General features: G+C 43.2%; 1 protein-coding gene across 6 annotated transcripts in view; it reads right to left on the bottom strand.

Annotated features, from left to right (window-relative positions):
- Positions 1–4,423: 4,423 nt before the first annotated feature.
- LOC310876203 (sorting nexin-14-like) overlaps positions 4,424–17,280 on the bottom strand; it is a 30,592-nt gene continuing 17,735 nt past the window's right edge. For 5 of the 6 annotated variants that reach the window (XM_083789654.1, XM_083789658.1, XM_083789656.1 and 2 more), the window contains 11 exons: positions 16,321–16,404; positions 15,847–15,947; positions 14,058–14,169; positions 13,516–13,556; positions 11,570–11,686; positions 10,682–10,805; positions 9,316–9,480; positions 6,303–6,398; positions 5,517–5,608; positions 5,342–5,398; positions 4,424–4,629 (listed from right to left, as the gene is read on the bottom strand). In XM_083789654.1, coding sequence (XP_083645780.1) covers positions 4,600–4,629; positions 5,342–5,398; positions 5,517–5,608; positions 6,303–6,398; positions 9,316–9,480; positions 10,682–10,805; positions 11,570–11,686; positions 13,516–13,556; positions 14,058–14,169; positions 15,847–15,947; positions 16,321–16,404 — 1,019 coding nt within the window. In that variant the 3' untranslated portion in view covers positions 4,424–4,599. Of the gene's footprint in view, positions 4,630–5,341; positions 5,399–5,516; positions 5,609–6,302; positions 6,399–9,315; positions 9,481–10,681; positions 10,806–11,569; positions 11,687–13,515; positions 13,557–14,057; positions 14,170–15,846; positions 15,948–16,320; positions 16,405–17,280 lie in introns of those variants that run through there. The other variant, XR_014570708.1, reaches the window with a different exon arrangement.

The raw sequence follows: 17,280 nt of genomic DNA, 5'->3' as shown, positions 1-17,280 counted from the left end.
AGTGACTCCCATCCTGTGGGTCACAAGGTTATTCCATGTTGGCCGCTAAATAATTGGCAAAACACTATTTGAATAATATGATTTTAATATTTAAAAACATATATATACGTATAAACAATATATGCAATTTCCCCCCCTGTAAAACTATTTTCATTGTGATGGCAATAAATACGAACTTAAAGTATGCTTTATTAGTTCCATTGATCCGAGGGCGGAATACAATCAATTGATTGATTGAAATAAAATGCCTGTTGAACCTTGAGTGTTTATGTAAATATTACATTCAGGTTTCAATTCACTTGAATTCATTAGGGAAAGCTGTTAGAATGCGGAACCAGTGGTTTTCTCTCCACTGAAAAACGCCTGTGGTTTCTGAGGCTACAGAACGAGTAACGGAAAACTGTCATTCCAAAATGGGACAACATTTCTGCTTGACTGTAGTCTACAATAAATGACAATATATGTCAGTATCATGTCGGTATCATGGTCAGTAATAGTATCATGTCAGTATCATTGTCAGTATCATGGTCAGACTCAGCCAATTCTTTCTGTAATGGCTACAACTGTACAAATACACATCTTATGAAAGTTAGTAAGTTACAATTTGTTTTATGTCTCCCAAATGAAAGGAAAGAGGTAATTGTAACATTATCCAAAGGTCAATAAAGATGGGAGCGTCTGCTTCAAATAACAATTGATATTGTCAACCAATATCCCCACCAAGTTCCAAAAGCATCTCAGTGGAGGAGGAGGGAGACCAGATTGCAGCTTTTAAAGGCACTTGTTTTCGCACAAATCTGAAGTTGTCTTTTCTGTAATGAGGGTTTTCTTATCCTTGCCATTGTAAATCAGCACCGCTCACAGCTTTCTGGACACAACCTCTGTGATTTGAGGAACAAGGCCCCCTCTGTGTGGGGAATCTCTCACACAACACCAGCTTTTATTCTCAGGAAACCTCGGCTTAGTCCACCTCATTGGGCTTCAACACAGCTGGCATGGCAGCAGAGAGACACACACACACACACACACACACACACACACAAACAAATAGGAAATAACGGATTTAGCAAGCAGCCATGTGAAGACATGGAAATGTGGGTCATAAACAGGACACAAGTACATTTTAAATTATCACAAATGATGGATGGCTAGACATCTGAATTCAGGATTGATGTTCTTTAAAAAAAGGTCAGGGTGTATTTTTGTTGTTGTTGCAGCTAGGGTTACTTTAGAATAAATGGTTACAAACAGGGTTCTAAAGATTTACTGGAGGGGGGATGGGTTAGGGAATCATGAGACAAACCCATGGCTCCGATATTCATATCCCCTCTGGTCATATGTTTGTATTATCCGTTGTTGAACATAATTATGGAAATGTATTAAAACTGAATTATTTATGTTGCATAGCTCACTTTAGGATCTAGGCTTAAAATGATATCACTTGAAATGCCTGCTGATCGAGGCACACTTGAACATTTGTAACAGGCTTTTGTTTGTGGTTTTGCATTTCCTGTATGAGCTGCACCTGCCGCGGACTTAAGAGTATGACTGATCATTAAGGTTTCTTTGTGAGTGTGGGTGGCTGTTGAAAAAGCCTACATACAGACACACTGCACTTCTCGACCTTTTGAAGAATCGTACACACGCGCACACACGTCTGGGGAACTTCCTTAAGACCATACTACCCATTGTTTAGGCTTTTTTTTAGGCTTGCAGGGGGGGCCTCTGCTCATGCACCTCGCTCAAATGTACTTTTCCCTATTTTTTAATTAAACCTATTTGATGGCCATGAATAATTATTATATTTATAAATTATATTCTTGCCTATAAATACTATTAATAATAATACTCCAAATTCTCAAATTTAAACTGGCCTGTATTTCAGGCTGAACGAGATCTAAATGGAACCTCCTCTCTTGAATGTAATTCAAATTGTTTTGTAGAACAAGCGTAAATTGTAAATCTGACAAGATCAACATGAAACTTTCCTATAGATTGTATTACTATTGTTTTTTCTTCCCCGGCTGTATTGTCAAATACAGTATTTGTACTGTCAACACATTATGAGCAAGTAAGGGAAGCTTTAAAACTTCCAAAAAAGCCTACATTTCTGAGTTAGTGCTAAAGACAAATAGTCTATGGTTTCTTCTGAAGGACGACAAAAATAGCAGATCGACAAAATCTGCTATTTTGACACTAGTGTAGTATGATCAAGTAGAAAAAGAAAAACCACACAAAAAGTTAAAATATGGGCATACAGTAAGAGGCACCTCTGAATGGAAGGTTGAGCAGTTTCAAGCTAGTGGGAGAAGATGGTTATCACTCGTGTTTTATGAATAATTTCTCCAAAGATGTGGAGGACCAACACTTTCAGCCGGCCAAAATCTCGTTCATGAATATCCCTGTCGGCTATTGCTATTGGAAAAAAGCACACTTACATAATCTCTCTCTCTCTCTCTCAAGCCAGCCCCAGGGGTCCCATGACAAAGAAACAATAGGTGTGGCATCACTGACATGGCCTTTTATATAATACCTTGATCCAAGGGTTGATTCAATCAAAGGCAGGCCTTCAGGGCAAGGTGTTTATGCTCCCTTTGACAAAAGGAACACCAAGTTCTAAATGAGAACAGTATGATGAAATAGCACCCATACATTCATAAATGATGAATCAATATTTGACAGTCCATGCCAGTCAACACCAAACCCCTTCCAAGTTCCCACCTTACCTCCCAGATTCTGAGCAAGGTAAAATAAACCGCCTTTTTGCAATTCCTATTGATCTCCTTTTAAAACCATAGACTGTAAAAAATATGGACAAAGCGTTCGCCGGGTCTAACATGGACGTAAAATGAAGCCTGTTATTCCTGCATTGTAAGTCGCCATCTTTCTAGATCCGTTTGGTACCAGCTGGCCATTGGCTGGCTCCGTTTTGGACCAGCTGGCCATTGGCTGCCCAGACAACGAGGCGGGACTTTCCCCCTTCTTCTCCGTTGGTTTTTATTTTGACTCGAGTGGGAGGGGAATCCCGATCATAGACTGTAACGGTAGCCACGCCCCTCAGAACATACGCGATGTTTTTTTTTCTTTATGGTCATTTTTTTAATGAATGGGACCATAATTTTCCAAAAAGAATATTATGACATTAGAAATTAGACTTTAAACTAGTGACTGGAAGAAGAAAGTATTCATGACCATGTTTATTAAGGTAATACAGTCTAGGTGAAGTTGGGCCAAAATACATGGGCCTCTATGGAGCTATGGGGCTTTTTGGGTCCAGTCCAGCACCACAACAGGCCCTTATATGAACTACCGATTTCAAATGAGGCTTCACGAAATATCTGGCTGACTGCCCCCCTGGTTAAAACTGGAGACGCCAGTTACCATAGGGGGCGCTAGGTGGAACGTGCCAGACAAATGAACGGAATAAGCAAAGATGACGAGCTCTTGTTGTCTGCCATTTGAACCGGAAATAGAAGTCGTCCATTTTTGTGGCACCATAGACCTCTGTTGTGTCCGCTAAAAACAGGTGAATATATATTTTTAAACTCCGGATAAAGGCAAATTAATAACGCCGTCTTAACGTCTGTGGCTACCTGTGCAGAGTTAAATATAACTCAGCCATACGTCTTAAGACACTAAAGCTGACGTCCTACAGTATGAAGAAACTGTTTAATGTGTCGACAGCACTGAGGCCTCTGTCACATTGTGCCTGTGGAGGTGCTGTCGGCAGTGTCTTTGTCACGGTCACGCCCTCTGCCCCTCTCTCACTGTGCCCTCTGGCCCTCTGTGTGCAAACTAAACTAAACGGCAAAAACTATTCAGTTATGTACTCACCAGTCAAGAAAGATCAATGGTTGTTGCAGGCCTAGTTTAAAACTAATTTAGAGGCTGCTTCTCCGTTCACCGCAAGGGCTAGTATCTGAAAGAGAGAGGGAAGTACGCATAAAACCTTCACTCCAACTACTGCACTAGATGCATCACAATACCCTGTAGGCTAGCACACACACACACACACACACACACACACACACACACACACACACACACACACACACACACACACACACACTTGCTTACTTACTTGAGGTAGTCCATCGTGGCCGATGATGACTTCTGCTACAATGTGTGGGTCCTTTGATGACTGTATAGTCCGATGCGGGATTCACACCGTTTCCCACAGTCAGGGCAGGGGAACACACACTCGGGAACGCCTACTGAAAAATACTTTCTGGCTTTGACAGCCCATACATCCAAACAGAAAAGTCCTATCTGATTGCATTAAACGACATTAAAGTCACTTTGCCACTCGATTTGCCACTCATTTTATGCATGCGCATACTCTTCATTTTAAGTTGATAATAATGAAGGACTTAATAAAAAGGGAGTATATGGAAAAAGAAGAGAAATGACAACCACACAACAGTTAATTCAATAAATATAATCTTTATGTAAGTATGTATTAGTGCATGGTGATACATTGGAATGCTGAGATGGCGCCAGAGCCAGTGTAATGAGTTTAGCATTGCACTTCCATGAAGCCGGTATGTTTCAGATGTCTGTAGAAGGCTCTTTGGCTCCCTGCAGTGAACACAGTATGTTTCAGATGTCTGTAGAAGGCTCCTTGGCTCCCTGCAGTGAACACAGAAGAACACATACAGGTGTTAGGCCTAGTGCACGCACACGCACACACACACACACACACACACACACACACACACACAATCCCATCTACAATACATTACTAGCCACGTCAGTTGCTTCCTGTGTGAAGTCTATATTTGTTTAGACAGTAAGAGTAGCAACAATAGGCAAGTTGGGGCATGAACTTGGAGTAGTCCCCCTCCACTACTACGGGTGCTAAATCCGGTGTATTTGCATTACAGTATGAACTCTCCCGTCCAAATAAAGACAAATAACGGAACAAACATGGATTTTATGTACATGTATAACTAAGATAGTGTACAAATAAGAAAAGGGAAACAAGCCCCTTGGGGCTTTTTGTGGTATCCTTTTAGCATTGTTCTGTTACGGTACTGCTGTACTGTTTTCAAACGTGTTAAAAAAGTATTCAATCGATCAAACCAAATGGATCTGTAACACTGAGGATTTTTACTGTGTTTATTGTATTGTCTGCTGGTGACAGTGGGAAGGTGACGGGGATGTTTTAGATTGCCATGGTCGTCACCATGTGTGTCGAGTCAACCGTGTGACTCGGGTGTTACCTCTCTCTCACACACACAAAGCCCAAATTAAATTACAACCACTCAGAACTAAATGTTACAACCGCGAACCATGTGTTCCGCTTGCATCACTCTGTGACAGACAGGCTTTCTAGCCTTACCTTGCTGAGCTCTGGAAACAGCTCCTGAACAACGATGTCCAGCAGCACATAGGTCATCTGAGAACACAGTACACACACACATTACAACTTAACATATCGTTGCCGTCGGCCAGAAACCTCTCATCTCCATATTTTAACATTTGGTGTTTGTTTTAGTGCTCGTTTCTCAGCCGACCTGTTTGTTGAGCAGAGGCTGCTGGAAGCCGTCAAAGAGACGTCTGATGCCCTCGTACTTATTCTCCTCACCGATGCACTTTCCCACAAAATCTGGACGTGGAAGACAGACAGACAGACAGACAGACAGACAGACAGACAGACAGACAGACACAGAGAGAGTTAATGAACACTGACGATATGATCACAGTATGGATTGGGGTCCCAGAGATGAAACTCGTTAGTCTGTTAATCTGTGTAGTCTAATGCATTTTAAACTGAGGGTCCATGAAATGAAGAATCAGTGCTTTATTGCAGTGGCTCATAACCCAATTTAAGGTCTCTTTAAGACCGAGTATATAGGAACCGAGATTAAACAGAAACTCGGTATAATCTGTTCCAATTTAAGGTCTCTGGAGGCAGCATGGTGTTCAGGAACCATGGCTATCGTACAGTACCGTCTCTGCACTGAGTGACAGGCAGCATGGTGTTCAGGAACCATGGCTATCGTACAGTACCGTCTCTGCACTGAGTGACAGGCAGCATGGTGTTCAGGAACCACGGCTATCGTACAGTACCGTCTCTGCACTGAGTGACAGGCAGCATGGTGTTCAGGAACCACGGTTATCGTACAGTACCGTCTCTGCACTGAGTGACAGGCAGCATGGTGTTCAGGAACCACGGCTATCGTACAGTACCGTCTCTGCACTGAGCGACAGGCAGCATGGTGTTCAGGAACCACGGTTATCGTACAGTACCGTCTCTGCACTGAGCGACAGGCAGCATGGTGCTCAGGACAGGAACCCACCTGGCAGATACTTCATCATCTCCTCAAACGTCTGCTTGGCTCTGATCTGCTTGTCCTCCACACTCCTCTCCTCCGTGATCTCACAGAACACAGCGTCTAATGGACACAACACAGGTACACATCAGTGGCTTTCAACCTTTTCACATCAAGATCCATTATTTATTCAGCGTTTAAGCCACGGACCACTTTTATGACATTCTGCGTCTCAGACACATATCGTTATCGTTGGATAAGAGTTTGTATTGACCCTACACCCTAGGTGTATTGAACCTCCTCGAGGACCACTGTACATCACTGTTTACATTAATGCAGTGGTCCGTGGACCCCGGGAGGGGGGGAGGGAGGTTAGGGTCCTTGAGGGAGTTCTGGTTTGCAATAATGATACTTGTTTTTCTCCCTCTCTCCCACCTCTCTCTGACCACCCTCGATTGTCTTATCCTTCTCTCTCTCCTTGTTTTTCTACCCTTGCCAATTTCCCCCCTGCTTTCCCCCCCATACACTCATGTGTAATGTCGTCACTGCTATGTGATGGTATTGAGTCCACGTGCCTCCGTCAACACACATGGAATCACCTGCTGCTTCTGTCTGTAGGGCATGCAGAGGAACACGCTATATGCCTCACAGTTCAACAGCCCTGCTGCTGAGAGCCAGGCACCCTCCACCAGACTTTTTGGTCAGACCTTTATTGAGAGGATATCCCCTTGAGATGCAGCATCTCATTTTAGAGGGGGTCCTATACACAGGCAAAACATTACATACCATACAGTGCAGTTACACAATAGACAATACAAACATGGACAGTACAGTATACGTAGCTTACTCATCCTCTCCCACCCACTCCCCCATCCCCCCAAACTCTTTTTGAGTGGTGCAACCACTCCTACAACCAGCAATGTCCGTTTACCTGTGTGAGCACGAGTATGTGACTTATTTATACCAGTAGGGGGCGCCAGAAACAGAGAGAGGGGTAGTGCTGTGTCTCTAATGAGAGAGAGAGAGAGAGGGGGGGGGGGGGAATTGCACCACTCAGTTCACACGTGTGTGCTTTTTAAACAAGCGTGTAGGACTCGCAAGTCAAGTGCAATGAGAAGGTTTAACTGAAACACTGACAATCCTGGACAAATAAGAATTTCCCCCTCTTTACTTTACTTACAATAGATTGAATCTAATCCTTGAAAATATTGCAACTTTGCAAAGGTAAAAAAAAAAGTAAATACCGGTATGCACACATGCAAACATTTACCCTATATCAAGTCCCGACTTACGTCCCAGTAGCTACCCTCAATCAGTCCCACTAAGGAAAAACCAGGGCCACACAATCCGTTGGAAGTGAACTACTCCAGAACTACTCTGCCAGGGCTGGGAGGTACGCTTGCGCATGGAAGGACTAGGCTCTGTGGGTTGACTTCCGTCCGGGCCCCTCCAAGTCTCACAAGGTCAACTCCTGCTCTCACCTACATTATACAGTAATTTAGGAAAGTCACACTCTCTGTTCCACATTTTCCTCGTCACTGATTTGAGCAATTGGTCTCAACTTGCAGCCTATATCTCTTTGTACAGTAGCTGCCACTGTGAACGCTGCATGAAGGCAAAGTTTGTGTGACAGTGCCTCCCTGACATGTCTCTACCAGTGAGTGTTCAGAGTAGACCACACACACATTTGAAATGTTTATTTATGTCCACATAATGAGAAGTACAGGAATACCTTGTACAAAGGACATAAACACTGCCAGTGCAGTTTGACAGTGGGAGAGCAGCCAGTTACAACGTGCATGGACGGCAAAGCATCGTTACACACACACACACACACACACACACACACACACACACACACAATTGTGAGGATATTCCAGTGATGTGCATGATGGAACTCTTAAACACCCACTCACCACTAAATGCCACAGCCTTGCCAACCATTAGGGGTCTAACCGTAGCTTTATCCTAAATCCTAAAATTACACCCATCTGTTAGGAAGGGCAGGCAGAAATGACTACCAACGGTCTCCTTTGTAAATGCCTCCATTCTCGCATGGCCTGAATGCATCAGTCCAAATATAGAAACACCCACACACAAGAAAAAGCATGCATGAAAACAACACACACACAGTCACAGTCACACACACACAGTCCCACACACACAGTCACACACACACACACACACACACACACACACGGTTGTTTTGGAGCATGTTGTTTTTGTAAAACGTGTATACTTGGAGACTTTGTGGTTTATCAGCGGTTAACCATAGTGTGACACCGTACCGTATTTATACTCTACTAGACTAAAGTTTAACATTGTGGTGAACATCAGGTGCCTTGGACACATCAACTGTGTCATAATATACGTAGCATTATACAGCCGTCACTGGTGTGAGGCATGTCAGCACCTCACAGTGGTAGGAAAAGCAGCGTGAATCCAATATAAAATGAAGCACTTGTGTTGTGGAACTAATTCATGAGATTGAGAACTGCAGAGGGTGGCTTTGAACAGCATCCAAATAAAGTAAAACAGTCTTTCTGTCTTTCTGGAAATGTTTTCCACTGCCATATTTTTCCCTAGTGTCTTCAACAGCTACGGTTTTATGATCCCATTTAGACCCAAGGCCGATTCTTAAAAACGCCTCTAAATCCTGACCTAAGTTTACTGGAAAAACATCAAATATCAATGCAATGTCCCTGGCTTGAAAGGTATAGTAACCTATCCAGGTCTAAATTGGTTGTATATACAGTACACTGGCAGCCATAGCTGAATGGGTAGTAATGTGTCCTGGGAAACAGTTCCCTGGTTGGAACCTGCAGCTCTGGCTAAGCGTCGAAGGGTCCCTGAGCAAGACCCTTGTTAATTACCCGTTAGCCTTGACAAGGGTAACGTTAAAAAACAAAAAGGTGAAGACCAGGAAAGTTGCCCGTACAATGGGTATTTCTAAAACAAATCAACTGTTCTTGTTGGGACATTTGGCCCTCACAAATACAGTAATACAAGTGAACGCAGACTGGTGGACAGACAGTCCTACCTCTGAGCTGTGTGATGAGGGACACCATGCGGTGCTCCTGGAGGTTCTGGTCCAGCTTGAAGTGCATGTACTGGTCCATGTAGGCCTCGAACGTGTTCTTCAGCAGGATCCTCCCCGTCGACATGATGTGATGGAGCCAGTCGGGCATGTGGAACACCACCCGACCTGTCCGCACGCACGCACGCACGCGCACACACACACACACACACACACACAGTCCTTTTCATTTCCAATTTGTAGCCGATCTACAAGCTCACAACATGTTAATTCAGATCCGCGCCTAGTTGAACAATTTCAAAATGTTTTTCAAAATAGTAAGATTTTCCCACTAAGTTTAGGGATAAGGGGCAAGACGGCATGCAAGATAGTGCTCTTACGGCCCTATTTTCGTTCAACTGGACTGTCTGTTCAACTATCACTAAACTTCTTTGCCTTTTTTGCTATTAAAATTGTTCAACTAGCTGATCTACATCAATACGTTGTGATCTTGTAGATCGGCCATTTGAACTATTCAAAATGGTAAAAAAAAAAGGCAAAGAAGTACAGGGATAAGGGACTGTGCACTGGCGAAAATAGGGCCATTTGTCTTTATTTAGTCTTATATCATGCAATGAAGATGAAAGGTGACTGTCCCACTCACCCACATACATCAGGTAGTTGATAGTAATGTCCACAGTGACTGTCCCACTCACCCACATACATCAGGTAGTTGATAGTAATGACCACAGTGACTGTCCCACTCACCCACATACATCAGGTAGTTGATAGTAATGGCCACAGTGACTGTTCCACTCACCCACATACATCAGGTAGTTGATAGTAATGACCACAGTGACTGTCCCACTCACCCACATACATCAGGTAGTTGATAGTAATGACCACAGTGACTGTCCCACTCACCCACATACATCAGGTAGTTGATAGTAATGACCACAGTGACTGTCCCACTCACCCACATACATCAGGTAGTTGATAGTAATGACCACAGTGACTGTCCCACTCACCCACATACATCAAGTAGTTGATAGTAATGACCAGTGACTGTCCCACTCACCCACATACATCAGGTAGTTGATAGTAATGACCACAGTGACTGTCCCACTCACCCACATACATCAGGTAGTTGATAGTAATGGCCACAGTGACTGTCCCACTCACCCACATACATCAGGTAGTTGATAGTAATGACCACAGTGACTGTCCCACTCACCCACATACATCAGGTAGTTGGTAGTAATGACCACAGTGACTGTCCCACTCACCCACATACATCAGGTAGTTGATAGTAATGACCACAGTGACTGTCCCACTCACCCACATACATCAGGTAGTTGATAGTAATGACCACAGTGACTGTCCCACTCACCCACATACATCAGGTAGTCGTACATGCCACTCACAGGCATCATCTCCATGAAGCAGTTCCGGTTGTGTTTCCTCTCACAGCTCTCGGGGAGGTTTGCGTTGTTCTTAAACAGATCTCCGATCAGCTACGAGGGAATCGGTGAAGCCGTCAGTCAACCAAAAGACCGTTCATGCAGCGCCGGGATCGCTTTGACGTACATGATTCGGTAAATCAGGACCGAGTTCCAACACTGCTTTTTGTTTTTGTATAACATTGAACTGTCATTCGTTAACATTCCAGTTTTCACAGTCATGGATTTGAACTTAATTGTGACTCTAAGTAAGGCAACCCTGGCAACCCATATGTCTAGATCTTGCTGGTTGGGGGTTAATGCTTGAGGCCTACTATACTGCCTATAATGTCCTTGCGTCAGATCCAACAGTGCATGACCTTAAGATTTGTGCATATATTCTCTTGTGTCAGGAATCGGATCCATTTATTTATCTAAATGTAATGAAACAGTCAGTCAGTGGTGAGAAACATACTATACATACATATAGTATATACATACTAACATACTATATATACATTTCCTATGTATCTAGTTGTGTCTTAATTTGTTATTATTCAAAACTCTTCATAACTCTGGACTGGATTATGACATTCACTTAGCTATTTGGCATGGAAAGGTTTTGGAACCCCTATTGTAGAGAGACACTGAAGAATTTTTTTTAAAGAAAAAATCCTAGATAAGAGTGTTAGCAAGAGACTTTGGTTTATCTGACAGAGAAAAACCACAATGATTTAGTGTATACATCCCCCCGGATACTGAGCACGGTCAGTTAGGTCTACACTTCCATTTCCTTCTCAATAAATAAGGTAGGGCAGTGGTTCTAACCCTCTGCGTACCATTTTGTTGTCAGTGCTGGGACTGAGGATGGTGATTTCTTGCCGGTTGGGTTTGGCTTTAGGAGACTCACAGGAGTTAAAGAAAGCCTGGATGAATGGCTCCAGGTTCTGGCCTTTCTGAAATACAAGAAGTCAAACAACACTGAGATCACCTCCACTTCTCTAAAACACATGCACGCACTCAAACACAACACTGAGATCACCTCCACTTCTCTAAAACACATGCACGCACGCACGCATGCATGCATAGCTTGGATGAATGCTGTGGGCACAAACGTGTAGTATGTAATTGAGGTTAGTCCAAGGTCAGCTAGGCGTCTCCCATTATGGATGTCTTGGTTGAATTACGACAAGAGCATCCCCAGAATGCTCTATCAGTAGCTTCTCATCAAGCAACAATTTATTAGCCAGAGCATACGAGCGGAGTGGAGTGGGAACGGAATGAGGCAATTTTTTACATAGTGGAGTGGGTTTATAAAAAGGTAGCAGCAACCTCGGAGCGAGGACCATCTGTCGCTCCCAGATGCTCCATTCGGGGCCGCGCACCACATGTTTGAGCATGCCCGGGCGGTCACGCGGACACAGACGAAGCCACGTGTTATGTGTTGCGTTTCAAACCGATCTAAAAACAGTTACATATTGTGGGGATCTGTATTAGTACACAGCATGGGGGGGGATCAACATGAGCAAATAGCGAGCGTGACAATAGCACCCTGGAGCGGCACTTCCCACCGGTCCAGTGAGGCAGGATTTAAATACAATAATGTAGATAACTTAACTTGAGTCAAATGTGATAGAATTTACTCATATTATTATAGAACATAATGTCAATGGCGCGATGTTATCCTCCATATCAGCTATTGCTTGTGTCATACTGTATGTGTGGGGGCGTGTGTCAAATGTCTGCAAGAAATACATAACAGATAGACTTGTAAGTTTCACCAGAGCTATATCTTTCACACCTGTTGGAAAAGGTTCCATGAAAGTGAAACTGTGCTTTGTAACCACAGACTATTTGAAGTAGCTGTGAGGCATGGGATGTTGTATCACTTCTCTCATTCATTTGACCAGTCAAATCTAAAGTGGAGTAAGTAAAAAATACTTTTTTAAGATTGTATGTACAATTAAGTTATGGACTTTATTGGAATTATCCATAGATAACTTGAATTATCATCATCATCAAAATGCGGTTAGATATGACACGTGTACTTTTTTTTTTTTTTTTTTTTAAGATATTTTTTTTGCGGCTTACGCCTTTTATTGATTTTTTAAGGGACAGATAGTAGGCTGACAGGAAATGGGAGAGAGATGGGGGGATGACATGCGGTAAAGGCCGTGTCGGGTTCGGGAGTCGAACCCGCGGCACACCGCGACTGGATCACCAGTCCGGTGCCCAGACCGTTACGCTACGGCCTGGGCCGTGTACTTTTATTTAATTGTCACATTGCGCCTTGTTGCACAGATATATTTTTTATCCCACGATTTTGTAACCCATTTTTCACCCCTGTGTCAATCATCTAATGTGATCCTGGGCTCTACACACCCTCCACCAACCTAGTCCCCATATATGGGGACATGGGGAGAGCAACGGACTTGAACTCATGCTTCCTTCATGCCTGAGTGTTGCTCCTTTACACCTGACAGGGGGGTTTCCCTGGTTGGACGTAGTGCGTGGAAGGAACACGTTATTCCAACCAGTTCCTTTCCCCTCCATCAGGCGCCCCGGCTGGCCAGGGGGAGGCAGTTTAGTGACCAGGATTACTGCATGTTTTTTGTGAGGGTACGTACCCTATAGGGACACGGGGAGAACATGCAACAGAAGGGCACTTTTAACTCTTACTGCAATTCATTGCATGTGTTGGGAGATACATTAACACATTAGCTTTGTTTAGTAGATTTATTCAGCATATTACATTAAAGGGGTCAACCATAGGCCACTTTCTCACCTCTTTCATGAGTTTGCCTGGTACAGACTTGAAGATTTTACCTGTGAAAGAAATTACTCAGATTAGTGTGTACTACTTATTTAATCTGCTGTATATTATGTTCTTAATATGTGAGAGCAACGTACCAAATCACATTAATCAACCATGAGCATCAGTTACCTGCCCAATAATAAACAGATGATGATTGATTAACACTGCCATCTAGTGGGGAGTGCTGGTTTGGCTTATTGTTGGCTCTTCAGAACCTTCCATTGCCTGGAACTTTCCAGAACCCATGAGGTTTTTTGTGTGTGTTTCCATAAACATAACCAGGGACGTACTTCTAATTTATTCTAAAATAATACACGAAAATAGCTGATCTACAAGCTCACAAAGCTTGTAGATCAACCTGTGAAATAGATTTCACGGCACGGTTTTACTTAGTTGTAGTGTAATTATGTCTGGAATTATTTTATAAGTACTCAAAGACGCTTAGCCATAGTGGAGAGTGCTGGTTGGACGGTTTAGACTCACCCAGGTTGGTTTGCATGGCGTTGACTCACCCAGATTGACATCAGGCAGCATCTTGTCCAGGAACTGAGACTCCATGCTGTGAGGAGACAGGAAGTCAGCCAACAGCTGGCTGTTGTTCAGCTCTGGGTGTTGTAGCAGCCTCTGAAAACACGCACAAGCACAAACATTAATTCACTGCTCAAACCCCATTTTAAGTTCCTGCATGCCACCGCAGACTGACACTGATAGTTTGGATCTTCCGTGGTGACTCCGGCCTGGCCGGGCGGACATTTCAACAAACACAATTGGCCGTGTTTGCGAGAGGGAAGCCAGACAGGGCGGGTCTACGCAACTCCTACAGGGTGCGAGAGGCTGCCTGTCAGCCGGGGTGTTGGGTTGGGATCCGGAACCAGTGGAACCAAAGAAACCGGATCCAACATTTGGAACCGTTTCGGGAACCGGTTTGATCACACTGTCAGAGCTGGTTATGTGGATCTGCTATACAATTACAATACCAGTGGTTCTCTGGATCATAACTCTGATAGGGTACAAAATACAAATGGACCAGTAACGGGTCCATTTGGTTATATTTGTACACTCTCAGAGTTACAGACTTCCAAGGGTCGATTTGGAATAAATATTAAATATAATAATGTTAAAATAACAGAAACGTGTGGCGATTTAGCCCAGTGACCATGGGGTAAATGGGGAAAAGACTCATTCAGAAGCTGTGTACTGTTCACGTTCACTCTCCCATTAGACCTAATTGCGGTCTCCTAAAAAGGCAGCCACCTATAACGTTGCGCAGATACAGGAAGTAAACCGGACATGACTTTTGCTATGAGGAATACAGTGTTCCTCAGCATGCATCATGTGCTCTGCACTATGGCAGGTGGAAAGAAACAGCAGGTGATTCCATGTGTATCAGGCACATGGTGTCAATACCTATGACCAACCAGTACAGACTACAACTAGTACAGGCTACAACTAGTTCAGAATGCAGCAGCACGCGTACTGACCAAGACCAGACGGAGAGCACACATCACACCCATTTTAAAGTCACTTCACTTGTTGCCTGTTTGTTCTAGAATTGATATTAAGGTCCTTCTTCTGGTTTTTAAATCTAATCATGTAAATGCACCTGCCTATTTGTCTGAAATGCTCCCTGGGAGCTCTCAGATCCTCGGGAACTGGTAAATGGCTAGACCTAAAACTAAAAGGCATGGAGCATTTAGCTATTATGGTCCTATAATGTGGAACAGCCTGCCTGTAAACCTGCGGCTCTTTGAATCCACCGATATTTTTTAAAGAAATCATACCTTTTTAGCATTGCTTTTAATTTGGTCATATCATTAATGTTTTCTTTCTTTATTTACCTTTAATGTTTCTTCTATTTGTAATCTGTGAAGCACATTGGGTTGCACTTGCTGCATGAAATGTGCTATACAAAAGTTTTGATTGATTGATTGATTAATTGATTGATTGATTGATTGATTGATTGATTGATTGATTGATTGATTGATTGATTAAGGGTCCATAGAAACAACATTACAGTGTGTGGGGGAATCAGAGGATGACAACTAAACTTTGGATGACACTAAACTGGCAGAAAAAGTGATACATTGGCAACAAAACAACAAAAATAAAGACTAGCTTATTATTTTTGTTGCTTTATGACTCTGTATGGATTCATTTCGGTGATATCATTTTAGACTAAGTGTTTGACTGTATGGTTTACATTTCTGACTAAAAGTATTAAATAAATTGTGATTTGTAGTATTATTGAGCACACACACACACACACACACACACACACACACACACAGACACACACGCTACCTGTAAATACTCCTCAAATTCCAACCTCTTTGATGTAAGGAATTCATGGTTCTTTGGTCCAATGATTCTTTTGGAGGGGAGCTGTGCATCAGCAAATGTGCCTTCAAAGAGATGGAACAAAATATGAAAATTTAAAGCAGGGGCTGTTTGGCCAAATATAATCACACAATAACCATCACAACGGAGAAAATGGTTCGCTTAAGCCACATATACTTCATAGTACGACTGTTATGAGCTTGCAGCTATTTTCTAACTTTTTGACATTTTATTTGTTAATAATAAACAAACGTTTTGCCTATAATGACATGCCCAATAAAAGGATGGCAGGTTGCAAGTGGTTGGGATGAACTGAATACTTTATTGTGTTGTCCTTAGTTTTAGCCTTAATGTCTCACTGTACCACATGCTCTTTACCTTTCTGACTAATAAAGTATTCCATCAAATAATCAATCAATCAAATTAGGACCATTTTACCGTGGAATTCAGTGAGTTTGGACTCCAGGACGTAGAATTCAAGGTATCTCCTGAAGACGGACCACTTCTCAGTTTCATGTCCAACTGCAGGTAGTGGAAAACAAACAGAGTTATCAGACTGATATAAATAACTGAGGTCTCAATGAAGAATGAAATAATAGATTTCACAAAGAGGGTGCTGGCAATATTCTATCCTAAACACATACAATCCAGTGTTTCAATAAAAGGTCCTTATTTCTAATTAATTTACCCAAAACAATAGTGGCAAACTTCTCTTTCTGAAGCCTCAACGAGAATGTCAACCTCTCTATTACCAAACACTTAATATATTATGTCCATCCTGTTAGTTTCAACCATTTTCTTGTGATACTTTTGCCACAATCATCATTTCAAATAGTTTGGATTTGTGGCCCATGTTGTGTGATGCATTGTTTTCTGAATCTGTGTGTGTGTGTGTGTGTGTGTGTGTGTGTGTGTGTGTGTGTGTGTGTGTGTGTGTGTGTGTGTGTGTGTGTGTGTGTGCGTGCGTGCGTGATGAGGGTAAACCTCTATGCTCTTTTCGAGAATAAATAAAGGTTTTCAATATTAACAGTGGGGATTTTGAGATGCAAGCCCAGACAACGAGTGTTTGTCTCCCCCACCCACCGTCCCTCCTAAGCCCAGACAACGAGTGTTTGTCTCCCCCACCCACCGTCCCTCCTAAGCCCAGACAACGAGTGTTTCTCTCCCCCACCCACCGTCCCTCCTAAGCCCAGACAACGAGTGTTTGTCTCCCCCACCCACCGTCCCTCCTAAGCCCAGACAACGAGTGTTTCTCTCCCCCACCCACCGTCCCTCCTAAGCCCAGACAACGAGTGTTTCTCTCCCCCACCCACCGTCCCTCCTAAGCCCAGACAACGAGTGTTTCTCTCCCCCACCCACCGTCCCTCCTAAGCCCAGACAACGAGTGTTTCTCTCCCC

The sequence above is a fragment of the Protomyctophum parallelum genome, assembly GCF_964188405.1.
Source record: "Protomyctophum parallelum genome assembly, chromosome: 19".
NCBI classification, from domain to species: domain Eukaryota; kingdom Metazoa; phylum Chordata; class Actinopteri; order Myctophiformes; family Myctophidae; genus Protomyctophum; species Protomyctophum parallelum.
Note: the sequence above shows the minus strand (reverse complement) of the source record. Positions and strands in the feature narration are given on the sequence as shown.